We start from the raw sequence: 13,607 nt of genomic DNA, 5'->3' as shown, positions 1-13,607 counted from the left end.
CAAAGTAGTCCACGTGACCTCAGGGGGTTAGTTAGAATTTTTTGAAGCATTGAAAATACATTTTGTTCCAAAAATAACAAAAACGATGACTTTATACAGCATTGTATTCTCTTCCAGTTCTGTTGTCAATCCGCGTTCCCGAGGCCAGTTACGCTGCTGATGTAAGACGCTGCTGACGTGTTATCTGGTGCGTCCGTGTATTCGGGTTCAAATAAATATGTCTGGTTAAAAAAAATGCAAGACTTCCCCTGTGTCGAAATCCTTAGACATGTTTGCAAAGATTGTTTTGTTTACAGCGTGCGTCTCCCTCAGACTGTAAACGAAGCTCGGGCGCACCAGATAACACGTCAGCTCGTCTTACGTAATACAATGCTGAATAAAGTCAACGTTTTTGTTATTTTTGGAATAAAATGTATTTTCGATGCTTCAAACAATTCTAACTAACCCCCTGAGGTCACATGGACTTCTTTGATGATGTCTTTATTGCCTTTCTGGACAAGGACAGTATACCGTACATAGATTTTCAATGGAGGGACAGAAAACTCTCAGACTAAATCTAAAATATCTTAAACTGTGTTCCGAAGATGAACGGAGGTCTTACGGGCCTGGAGCGACATGAGGGTGAGTCATTAATGACATAATTTTCATTTTTGGTCTGAACTAACCCTTTAATGCCGACCTGTAATCTCACCTAAACTGTGCAGTTGTCCGTTGCGTACTGAGCTGGGCGGAGCCGACAGTGGGAGAGGAGGAGGGGGCGGAGTCCTAATAGAGAGTTCAGTGTTAGGAGAGCGAGCCGGGGGAGCAGGGGGTGGAGCCATCCGTGGAGGACCTGTCAATCCAAAGATCTTGATAAATGACTACCTATAATTCATTTCACTTAGGTTTTCAGTTCAGTTCAGTTTATTTATTTTTTACATTATATAAATATTTATATATACATTATTTGCAAATAGACTACTGTTCAAAAGTTTGAAGTAATTTCAAATTCAGCTTTGCCATCAAAAGATTAATTACATTTTAAAATATACTAAAATAAAAGTTATTTCCACGATATCACTGTTTTTACCGTACTTTTGTTTAAATAAATGCAAGGTTTTTTTTCTTACAAATTTTCCTAACAATCAAAAGCCAACAGTAAATAAAATTGAAATGTAAATTAATGTATTAATAGATATACATCCTAAAAATATATTTTCTCTGAAAACAAGTGTTATAATCTTATGCAATTGTGCTTCTTGGCATAGATTTCTCTTGTTTTAAGGATGTCTATATTTTTACTGAAATTCCTAAAAAAAAATCGTACTGACCAAACTTTTGAAAAGGGATGTGGTGATCCGATTCTCAGTATTGATATCGGTCTTCTACTTTTTTGCTGGATCAAGTATCGGTCAGCACAGGAACGATTGAAATTCAATACTGTGCATTACCCATGGTTGTTACTTAAGGTTTAATGCACTATATTTCAAGCATTCTGAAGCCATACAATTGTTTTATTTGAGGAACAGACAGTAGCATATTACATATATTGTTAAATTTAAGTTCACGGTGGTCATTATGACAATCAGCACCGGAAAAACTATTGAAATAAAATGTTCAATAAACACAATCTATCTTCTCTTTGTGCTCTATTATGCACTTTTCATTGTGGAGCAAGGCTTGTCTGCAACTCCAAGTAATTTTTAAGCGCATCATCATGCATCTGGGATTCACATAAGTGCTTTTGTGCTGCTCTGCATTTCATACTATGATAGCTTTGTGCAAAATATCTATCACGTATGTTGTCCTGTTAAAAATCTCCACCAATCTCCACCACATTTCAAAAGAAGAGCATATAATAGTAGATTAATAGTCAAGAAACATGAAAACAATAAAAGCTGGAATCGAGCCATCCCTTCTTTTGAATGGTAGTGTATATATACAATATTTGCAAATATATACAACAAATGTCTTCTACCTGCAAATCGTGGTACTGCAGGGGGGCGCCTACTGGGTGCACCACAGGGATAGGACGGTGGCAAAGGTGGTACGCTGGGCCTGTATGTAGGTGAAGGCATGGGAGATACTTTCTGAGGTAGCGGAGGAGGTGCTGAGGAGGGGTGACTGCACGCAAACGAAGCAGGAAGAGGAGGTGGTGGAGGAGGAGGTCCTAATGTACTGTCCTTCATTTCTAACGGCCCTGGTGAAGGGGGCGGAGGGAAGAAGACTCCAGATGAGCGGTTAGGGTGCGAGGATGGAGGTGGTGGAGGAGGCGGTGGGTAGAAGACACCAGATGACCTGTCGGGGAGCGAGGATGGAGGGACTGATGGAGGCGGTGGAGGGGGCGGGGGGAAGATGACACCAGATGATCTGTCAGGAAGTGGGAACAGGGGAACCGAGGGAGGCAGTGGAGGAGGCGGAGTTGTGGGCATGGGAATGGAATGTGATTGGACAGGTAACCAAGTGGGTTTGGCCATTTGAGGAGGAGGGGGTGGGGGCGGGCCGGTGGGCAGAGAAGGTGGTCTATTATTGGGCCGCTCCTGAGGAAGAGGTGGAGGAGGGGCAGAGGAAGGAGGAGTAGAGGATAGTTTGAATGTAGGATGTGCAGTTTGGCTGGGGGAAGGCGGAGCTGTGTATGAGGAAATAGGCCGAGCTTTAGACAGTGAGGAGGTTCTCTCCAAAGGCCTGTGGGAAGGGGAAAGATCAGGGGCGCTTCCTCTGAAACCATCTCCTTGTGATGGAGTGTTCCAGAGAGGCTGCTTCAGGCTGGCGGTAGAGCCGGAACGAGACACTGAAACACAAACAAGCCATATCCAAAAAGTCATTAAAAAATTTTCCAGCACTGAAAAACTTTATTCAGCATGACAATAAATAGATCTGACTTCAATACCCGGGTTGTGAGGTGGCAGTTTCTCTCTTTGCCCGACTGGTTTGAGCACAGGAAATCCTCCGGCAAACAATCCACCAAGAGTTGGAGCCACTGCAGATGGAGTAGATCCTGCTGTATTTGCAGAATTTCTAGCAGAGACATTTCTTCCACTGTCATCCACGCTATTCACTTTAGGTTCTGCAAATACACACATCACCGTTATGTTTACAGCCATTACACTAAGTAGAACATGTTCCTGGATCAATCATATATTGTATATTGTACATTATACAAACACACACAATATTGTGCAGTTTTTTGTGTGTGTGTGTGTGCAATTTAGGAGGGCCAGTCCGTGACTGTAAAAGAAAGGGAGCGTTGTTACTTGTAACTTATTTAAAATGTAATTATTTAAAACGATTTTTGAAAAAGCGATTTTTTTTCCGTTTATTTTATATAGCGCCTTTCAGAAAACTCAAAGTCGCTTTACAATAAAGTACAACAAATAAACATTACACCCAAACAAACACACCCCTACCCAAAGGAAACACACCCCTCCCCCAAAATAATGAACACATTACACAACACAGGAAACATCAGACTGCTCGCGCAAAAGTATGGATGAATCAGCTTTGATTCAACAACAACAATAGCATATCTGGTTCTGGAAACATACCGTAGCAAAACAAATGTTACTCATTACACGAATCAAACATAAACAAAGCAACCCCAACCTCAGTTTCAGGCCTTCCTTCTCTCTAACCTTCTATCTCCCCAGTGATGTTATTAGAAAGCTGTTTCAATATTAATGCAGGTCCTCTTGTCTTATTGTAACCCTTTTTTTGCCAAATATATTTCTTAGACATTTTCCTCTTTGTTAAAATCTCAGCTATCTGTCTTTCTACAAATGTCCATTCACTTACTCTCTCTCCTATTGCTATTTGGCTACAAGTGTCGTGGTGATCGCTCCAATCCACTTTGTTTTTCTCTTATTTACACTGCCAGGACTATGTACAAACACTTTTTTTTTCAGGCTCACACACAGAACAGAAATTAAATATTCACAAAATTGTGTGTTTGAGAGTTGATTTCAATTTTCAACAGGGTTTCTCAGAAATCACTTACTGCACCTTTGTGCAGTTCTAATAAGTTTCACTGTCCCTTTAGTTTTCTCTGCAAAACAGGAATTGCAAGCTGAAGTGAACCAATGACGTTTTAATGAGCATGGCATTTCCTGAGCATAAAGAATACTGCTGTCCTTTGTAATAAAGAGGAAGACGAGGAGCATCCTCACTCCAGCACTTTCTGAGGTCTTGGTCCTTTATCTACTACTGAGCATTTCCATATAGATAGAAAACCTATGTGTCTTTGTGTGCACATGAGTGCTTTGAAGTGTGAGAACCCACTGGCTTATAGACCTTGAGCTCAAATATAGCTCTGCCACTGATAAGACCTTACAACTTATCAGCCATTCAGACTTTCTCTGACGCATGGTTTTCTCTTCATACTTACTCTTTCTTTCTCAAACTCCTTCAGTTTAATTTTCACGAGAGAGTAATTCAATACAGGTTCTCATGCTGATACAACGCTCTCATTCTAAATCAACAAATGTTGAAAATGAATATGCAATACAGGTATACAGCTCTGGTTGGTTACACCAGTAAACAACATTCCAGTGTTGCCATCATACAGCAGATATATGCCAAATCAGTTAATCAGGAAATGAACCTCAAATAGTATCAGTTTAGCATTTATATTTCCCATACCTGCAAACATTGTTGCCAAGTGACTCATTTCACCTGATCGGTTAACTTATCAGTTGTTACATTATAGAATTCTGAATTGAAAATTGAGCTTCTGTGAATGAAATTGATTTTAACTCACTGTCAAAGACTGGTGCGCTTCTGTCTTTGACCTGTGTGACCTTTTTGAGCCTCGCCCCCTTCTGAATGTCAGACAGGAGTGCACCGCGACCTGCTCCCTCAGAACGCTGGACTTTAGGAGGGTCTGACTGTAAAAGAAAGAGGGAAAAAGTTGCAACTTAATTCATTTTGTGCAATCCAAATGAGTTGCAATATGACTGTCAGGGTTCTGTCACTTCTGTCTTGTCCAGAAGTGTCAAGTCCAGGTTCAGAAAGTAAAATTCCTCATCAGTATTTTGTTCCAATCACCTGGATTTGCTAATTAGCATAGTTTTTCAGCCAGGAGATAGAACTAATTAGTGAAATCAGCTGGCTGAGTTAATGGGTGGAATAAACATATGGCAGGACTTTTACTTTCTGACCCCTGGAATTGACACCTCTGGATTTGTCTATTTCTTGTTTTTTGTGACAGAGCCCTGACACCCCTGTTTTGTCTTGTCTGTGTGCCTTGTTTCATGTGCTTTCATGTCATGTTTTGTCTTGTGCTGTGTATCATGCAGCTTGTGTTTTCAGTAGCTGTGTGCTTTCATGTTGTCATGTTTTTACCTCCTTTGTTTGTTCTCCCTATTTATTCTTCTTGTGTTTGCAGTCCTGTGCTGTTTCGTCATTGTATGTACACTGTGTGTTTCCCTGCTGTCAAGTCAAGTCAAGTCAAATCATCCCCTTCGGGGTAGTTTTTGTTGTCTGTTTTGTTTTTTATTATCATTAAAAGCCCATCATTTCTGCACCTGAGTCCTCACTCCTTTCATCACCACCACACCTGTGACTTGACAATGCCTTTAGTTTTCTCTGCTATGGTTTTTCACATTATCTCATGGTACAACAAAATAAAACTCAAACCGCTTGGCAGCAAATAGTCTAATCTAATCATGTACTGAATTCTATCATGACTAAATGATATGTAAAACAGCATAACATGGGTATGACTTAGAAAGCTACAGGATCCATAAAGCGTTTACAGTTTTGAACTCCATTGACCTTCACTCTATAGTCATAAAACCACTATATTTTATAAAATATCTTCTTTGTTGTTTCAGAGAAGAAAACAAAAACTCATACAGGTTTGGAACAACATATATGGGGGAGCAAATGAGCCACAATGTTTACTTTTAGGGGGAACTTTCCCATTAATGTTGTTTTCAAATGTGCATTTTAAATAGTTCAAAAATGTCATTAGTGTGCGCATGCATTAAACAAGAAAGTCAAATCTGAACATGTGACACCTGTGCTGTATATCCCTGTGTGTGTAATTTTATCTCTAATTAATAATGCAAATCTGTCCAGGTGGTTGCCAGGAGGAACTGGGTGACGATTACAAAGAGAATGACAGACAGAGAGAGAAACACACAGATGGAGAAAAAAAGAGCTATTATATACAGAATGTTTACAGTCTGATGAACTGTATTACATTAATAGGTATCTATGAGTTTGTGTGTGTGTGTGTGTGTGTGTGTGTGTGTGTGTGTGTGTGTGTGTGTGTGTGTGTGTGTGTGTGTGTGTGTGTGTGTGTGTGTGTGTGTGTGTGTGTGTGTGTGTGTGTGCGTGTGTGTGTGCGTGTGCGAGTGTGTGTGCGTGTGTGTGTGGATCTCACTTGTGCAGGAGCTGCAGCAGGTGGAGGTGGGGGTGGTGGTGCTGGGGGAGGAGGTGGAGGAGGGACAGGCATTGCTTAGGAACCTGAAAAACAGTCATAACATATTAAAGCACATGCAGTTACAGTATCTGTGACCCTTGCCCACTGGACCACACTAATTAACCTCTTTTCAAACAGATTAATTAATATTATATCTAAAATATTTGTTTGTAATACAATGATACAATTAATGCAATTTGAAAATGTTCATTTACAGTTAAAGCTCCGGCTAAACACAAGTGTTAAAGAATTTCATGGTGGTTTCGATATGACAAAGCGATCTCCCCCACATTCCCCTCTCTCTTCATGAGTCATCTATGTTCCTCTTGGCAGGAAGTGTGTCCATCACAAGATTCACCCAACAGGAACCCTCCCTTCTGTTTTAGGAAAACCAATCTCCTGCTTCCACAGTGGGCCATTAGAGGTTCCAAAGATCATCTTTTGTAGAATCTGCATTTAACCTTGAACTAGGGCTATCTCTCACATATAAAACACTGAACTTGTCCTTTAAAAGGAATAGGCATACAAATGATCTCAGATCAGAGTGAAATGGAACCTTATCAAGAGCTGGTAGGCTTCGGAGATAACAATGGAGTCTGTTGTTTGAGGAAAAAAAGCTGCCCAACTTCTGGCGAGCCAAACAGCCAATCAGAGCTATAGTGTGAGAAATAGAAACATGCTAAACACAGCTGAGAAATGTAGAAAGAATTTAGTTAATATGGTAATTTCCAGGAATGTTTATTCTTGCCAAAAAAGAGAAACATAGTGTTATTGTTCTATTGCTCTATGGAAGCACAAAATTACAAGTTGAAGCATTGGGGGAACTCTAATCTCAAATGAATGTTCAAAACATGTTTGTTGATCATTAATAGGTAAATCCCAACATTGTTTAAGAGTCACATGAAGAATTCAGCTATTCAATATTTGGCCTCTTTCATGATATGATTGTTCAAGATATTGTGGTTTACATTTCATTCAGCAGCATAGCTCTTAACAACTCTCAACTCTCAACTCTCTCTCTCTCTCTCTCTCTCTCTCTCTCTCTCTCTCTCTCTCTCTCTCTCTCTCTCTCTCTCTCTCTCTCTCTCTCTCTCTCTCGTCCCATTAACAGCTTTCCCATGATGTTGACACACAGCTGGTCGACCCATGTGGGAACAGAGACATGCTATATAATATCTGCCCAGTGTTAATATAACACTTGTGAATGATTTGTATTCTTTTTGCTATCATTCTGTTTGTAATCATAATTCCTATATACCGGTCAAAAGTTTGGAGACATGACTATTTTAAATATTTTTGAAAGAAGTCTCTTATGCTCATCAAGCCTGCATTTATTTGATCAAAAATACAGAAAAAAAGTAATATTGTGAAATATTATCACAATTTAAAATAATGGTTTTCTATTTTAATATACTTTAAAATATATTTTATTTATGTAATGCAAGCTGAAAATTTTATTAGTCATTACTCCAGTCTTTAGTGTCACATGATCCGTCAGAAATCATTCTAATATGCTTATTTATTATCAATGTTGAAAACAGTTGTGCTGCTTATATTTTTTTAATAACCTGTGATACTTTTTTCAGGATTCTTATATGAGATATTTTTTTAAAGAACAGGATTTGTTTAAAATGGAAATCTTTTGTAACAAAATTCACTAGCCTACCATTCAAAAGTTTGGGGTCAGTATTTTTCTTTTCTTTTTAATATAGCCTAAATTAATACTTTTATTCAGCAATGTGTTAAATAGATATAAAGTGATAGTACAGATTTATACTGTTAGAAAATAGTTATATGAAGTTGTATCTGTGGAATAAATACTGTTCTTTATAACTTGTTATTCATCAATGAATCCTGAAAAAGTAGCACAGGTTCCAAAATAATATTTAGGAGCACAACTGTTTCCAGCATTGATAATAACGGAGTATCAAATCAGCATATTAGAATGATTTCTGAATCCAGATACTATACGAAACTCTGTCATTCGAAGAGGTGTGAAATATGACCAGGCTACATTTAAGGCTCCTAATGTCCTGTCATTGACACCAAACAGTGTCCAGCTGCAACGCAAACCAATGAAGTAGTCTTATAGCCAACTAAACACAACGGTAGAGGTTGACTGTTAACTGTAATGTAGCGTTCAGAAGCTACTTTACCTTACTGGTTTGGAAAGTTGAACTTTCGTGCGTTGTTCTGTTCCAGTGGACGCAGGGAAGTTGTCAGAGTCCAGTCGTGGCGCGAGGCTGGGTCCGCATAGCGCGCCGTTGACCCTCGATATACAGTTACTGACCGCGAGCTCGTGTTATAATTAGGAAGACGCCGAGGACGCAGTCTGTACGGTTTCACGACGACTATTTTCGTCCAATTTCCGTTAAGTACAATACGAACCACACAAAAAGTAAAAATTGCTGGTCAAACAAATATATTTGAGGAAAACACTTGGATTATATCCTCTCCACTTCGTAAAAAAAAAATCCACTGGAAATGTTTGATTTTTAAAACACTTCGAGGATCGTGACACTTTCCAAAAGCTGTCCTCCTTTGCTTTTCTCGGCTAGGAATTTATGTGTGAACTGAACTGCACGCGCACCCTTACCCCTTTTCCACCAAAAAAGAACGGGTTCGGAACTGGTGCTGGTTCAAAGTTAGTTCGGAGTTGGTTCAACTTGCGAACCTTCTCAGAACCGGTTTGTTTTCCCACTGACTAGAGCGCCCAGCGAACGACGTCGTTACGTCACTGTGTACGTCGCCATACAGAAACGCTAGCAAGTACATTATTTTGGGATTATCTCTAACTTGTGTTCCATGAAGGCTTTAAAAACAATTGAAATAAGTAAGTCTTTTAATCTTTTCCTTTGATATGTAATCATTTCTGATTAGTTATGTACCTCTGTCTTGTGTCTTTTTTTCTTTCCGTTTATTTGTTCTATATTTTGACTGTTTTCTTCTTTGCTTACATAATGTTTTCAATAAAAAATAAAATTTAAAAAAAGCTAGAAACGCTTGCGCCAACTTCAAGCATAATAATTACAATGGTGGACTACATCGTGTTTCTGCAAATGTTTCTCCTGGCTTTGCGGTCATAAAATATGTTTAGGACACATCTAAACCCGCCTCCAGCCCCGCCGTAAGCATGACACGGTGGTAAAAGAACGGTTCTCTGGTTCTAGTCCAGCAAAGAGTTGGTGCCGCTTTGGAACCAGTTTTCCTGGCCGAGAACCGGTTCTTTGGCTGTCGAAACACAAAGAACCGGTTCGCGAGTAGGCACCGGCTCCGAACCGGCTCTCAAAATGCTTTGGTGGAAAAGGGGTACCTGTAGTCCGCCTGTTGCGTCAAGGGTGCACGCGCAACGCGAGCGAGTGCAAAAAACAACATACAGTTTACAGGCTGCGTGGTGGGAGGTTGTCTTGACCATGAGCCTGGCTGTTTCATATCTTTTATTATTTACAATTCTAAACCAGACAGCATTCATTAAAATGCATGTAAAGATAATATGTCAAGTTTATATAATTAAAATAGAATAAAAATAAAAGGTCAATGCTTTTATTATTAGTTTAACAGCACAATAAATGTTTTATGGTACTTCAGAAGGCTGTATGTAGGCTACTGAAAGCTGTCCGTGACCAAGGCCGCTCTCTAGTGGTAGTTTCTGACAAGGTTGTGCTTGTGAGTGTGTACCGTAGCCTAGAGCAGAGGCATGGTTAATTAAAGATGACCTCCAAACCAGATTTAATCAGAAATGAGAATTTGTAGGCCTACTTGTAAATTCATGCAAATTAGGCCTATCTAATATTCTCCCCCTGATTAGGGAAAGACAGAATAGACATTCTGGCTCCCTGTGAGGAACCTGTCCTTTAAGAGGGAGGAATGTTGTGACACAGGGTTGATGAGGTTAAAGATGACAGCCTCAGGTGAAGGGACGAACAGCAACGTTTCAAATATTGTAACTTTAATAATGACCAATTGCTCTCTGTTTACCCCACCCATAACAAACACTCGCATAGGCCTACACATAACCACATTCAAAAGCAGTAACACTTCAGTGCATGCAGAACAAATTGATGCACTAAATGGAAAATCATGTTTATTTAAAATCTGATGTAGTAGCTAACACTTCCCAAAGCTGAATTCGGCAAACTAATGCATAAGACCAAAGTACATTGTAAACTTGCCTACTTGCACTGAAATCTTTTCTAAATTTTCATTGATGCATTTTTTTTGTTGGTTATGTTTTATAAATCTCACAAGCTCAATTATTCTAAACATTTGAACCTAACCCATTTTTCTTACAGCTTTGCTCATAATAAGATCACATTATACAATCTCATATAGCTTGATCACAGTTTTTTTAACCCAATTTATCAGGTTCAGTTTTGACTCAAGGCACATGTAATATACTCACTGTTTGCAAAACGAACAGCTTATCATTTTGTTATATTGCGTTTCTTAACTGCTCTGTTATAGCTATCTTTAGATATTTAACTAAACATATTATTAGAATAGAATCTTTGGTGTGTCTAGCACAACTACTTTCACAGAGGGAGAGCTAAATACAAGTATCAAGGTGTCCTGAATTCAATAAAATAAATTACACAAGAAATTGCAAGGCTTGTTGGATCTGATGTCTTATGGATGACTATCATGGCATAAACAGCCTTCAATTCTGGATGGACAGGACCACCACCCCAACCCCCTCAAACAAAAACAAAAAAAGTCTGCAGCAAGCATCCACAAACATTAAAACAATTCTAAGTCATGCTAAAGCTGTGCACACTGAATACCATTAAACTAATTGCTTTTAAATCCTTCTAATGTAAATTCCTTCATAAAAGATTGCAGTAACACCACAAAACAGTGCAATTGTATATGACAACGTTTTAAGAACTACGTTGTATAGCCTTCACAAAAAAAATATAACCTATATCCTATAACCCTACTGGGGGGATACCAGTTTATGGTTTAGACAGGTCTAGTTAGTCTCCCAGACTGGCCTATCTGGACTGAAGTGCGCAAAATCCCTTTAAAACCTGCAAAATGATAAGCCTGACTAGGCTAAGAGACTTTCAGCAGGAAAATGTCATTATTTCCAGCATTTGTAAAAAGCTCATGTGATATGGATAATTTAGGCTATTAAAAGAGTTTATACCCTTAACTTCATATAAGTGCATTCATAAGTCAAAATGTTCAAAAGTGTCAGGAGTAGTGCCGTATATCATGCTCTACCATCGTGTGTAAACCGAGGTTGCAGTCAGTGCGTTGACTGAACGTCGGTGGATTTGACAGCTGCAGGTTTCCCATCATCTTCGTTGTTCTGTGGAAGACTCGCGCGCGTCTTCCGTTTCTCTTTGAAGCGACCCGAGCGGGACACCAGGAGATTACGGCGATTGGAGAGCTCGTTGAAAGTTGGCTGAACAGCGGAGTCGTCATAAGTTTCTTCGCTGGGCAAGCAGTTGCCTGCTTCTTTCGCTGGATGTGTGGGTGAAGTGAGTTGTTGGTCCGGTTCGTGGTTACGGAGGTCCTGTTCCAGTATCGCTGCCGATTCTCTGGCTGTTTTTCTCCTCTTGCCCACGAAAGACCTCCACCAGGGAGCTGTTTTCTCCGTCATTGTGAGAACTAAACAGATAATATATCAATTAACAAGCACAATCAATTTTACTTCAACATAAAAATTGAAACGACTATTGTTAGCTATGTTTTGGTGTAGCTAATTTTTAATTGTAGCCTTAACCCAGGCTTATGACGCTATAGGCTATGACGTAGGAACAACAAAAGACACAGCATGTCTAAGAATTACAACAACACAGTGTAATCCGAGATATTTTATCTGTAATAGATTCAATATGCTTTATTGAAATAGGCTAGGCCTGCATCTCCACCCTTCACTGGATCCATTAATATTATAAAATGGAAATTGCTTAGGGGTCAATGAAAAATATGTCCAAGATGGAGAAAACTTTTAAAAATGTAGCCTAGTTTAAGTTCTTAGAAATAGGCCCACATTCATGTCGGTTTAATATGAATGCGTATACAATCTTCTACCAAAACATAATTTTGATATAGGCTAGATATAGAAATAGCCAATTATATATAATAGGCTATGTCACAGAGTGTAGGCTACATAAGCTATAATTAAACGTGCTTTTTTCTGGAAAAAAATAGGCCTATATATATTAACACTTGTGTCCTTGTGTACTCACAGGGGTATGGGGTAAGCCTACTCCCTATTTTAGGACAACAATATGGCTTCCTTCATGTGGATTACACCATTTACATTAAAAGTGCTTTACTGTTTTTGATAAATCATAATAAAACATTATTCCAAACTATTTATGCAAACGTTTGATTAGGTTTATTTTATTTTTTGTTTTTAAATCCCCAGAGAGACTATACACCTTGACATCATTTAATTTAAGCAAAAATATCTAAAATGACTTTTAATTCTGAAATTGAAAGCATGTAGCCTATATAATAACTGTATTCAAGTCATATATGGGATTTTAAACATATTTTTGAATAACTTCATACAAAGATCAATAGCTACAAAACGAATGAGCGTCACGTCATACGTATGACAAACAAGGATAATTGTCCTGCAATGCAGAACAGGTTTAGAGCGCCATAAGCTCAAGAGTCTTTTACAAGTGATGATTCATGCCACAACAACGAACCTGATCATCAGCCTGAGCGACTCACCTGGACAAAAAGTGATGAGAACAAGATAAACGCTGCCCGAGGTTCTTCTAAATGAAAGGTGTGTTGAGACAACAGAGACGCTGAATCCTCAGAATAAATCACGGTGCGTGAAAATCATCTTTCACTCCCACTTATCCGAAGATCTCAGTCTCTGAGACGCAGTTTTGCGCATAACTCGACTGAAAGGGTAGGCTATCTTTTTGTCTCTGAGAAAGCGTAACATAATCCTTTGCCCAACACCACCTGGAGGAGGTTCTGAACATACCACGCAAAATTTGAACTTACGTGAAAGACTTTATAGCTAGTGCCGTCGCAGTTTACAAGAGCACCTGAGATTCCACCTCCGAAACTACAATGAGTGCACCTGTCCTCTCTTCTGATTGGTCGACCGGTCTGGGGATCGGTCACGTGATGAGAATTCAAGTAATTCTACTGTGGAGGTAGGCTGGACTTACGGTTGCCATGGCAGCGAACAGCGAGTCGCATTTTCTTCGGTGAAACTTTTTTTTTCTAT

The 13,607-nt window shown here is 39.2% G+C and overlaps 1 protein-coding gene across 3 annotated transcripts in view; it reads right to left on the bottom strand.

The window, feature by feature from the left end:
* Positions 1–13,607, bottom strand: part of wipf3 (WAS/WASL interacting protein family member 3) — a 16,579-nt gene extending 2,972 nt beyond the window's left edge. The window contains exons 1-8 of one of the 3 annotated variants that reach the window (XM_077195497.1): positions 13,094–13,607; positions 9,714–12,013; positions 8,557–8,991; positions 6,362–6,444; positions 4,733–4,859; positions 2,870–3,046; positions 1,958–2,770; positions 692–832 (exon numbers count right to left, since the gene is read on the bottom strand). In XM_077195497.1, coding sequence (XP_077051612.1) covers positions 692–832; positions 1,958–2,770; positions 2,870–3,046; positions 4,733–4,859; positions 6,362–6,433 — 1,330 coding nt within the window. In that variant the 5' untranslated portion in view covers positions 6,434–6,444; positions 8,557–8,991; positions 9,714–12,013; positions 13,094–13,607. Of the gene's footprint in view, positions 1–691; positions 833–1,957; positions 2,771–2,869; positions 3,047–4,732; positions 4,860–6,361; positions 6,445–6,956; positions 7,055–8,556; positions 9,469–9,713; positions 12,014–13,093 lie in introns of those variants that run through there. The other 2 variants (XM_077195499.1, XM_077195498.1) reach the window with 2 other exon arrangements.

This window comes from Siphateles boraxobius, unplaced genomic scaffold (assembly GCF_051911475.1).
Source record: "Siphateles boraxobius isolate OS27281-9 unplaced genomic scaffold, OSU_SipBor_1 33, whole genome shotgun sequence".
Classification (NCBI taxonomy): Eukaryota; Metazoa; Chordata; class Actinopteri; order Cypriniformes; family Leuciscidae; genus Siphateles; species Siphateles boraxobius.
The sequence above is the reverse complement of the archived record's forward strand: the minus strand, read 5'-3'. Positions and strand labels throughout refer to the sequence as shown.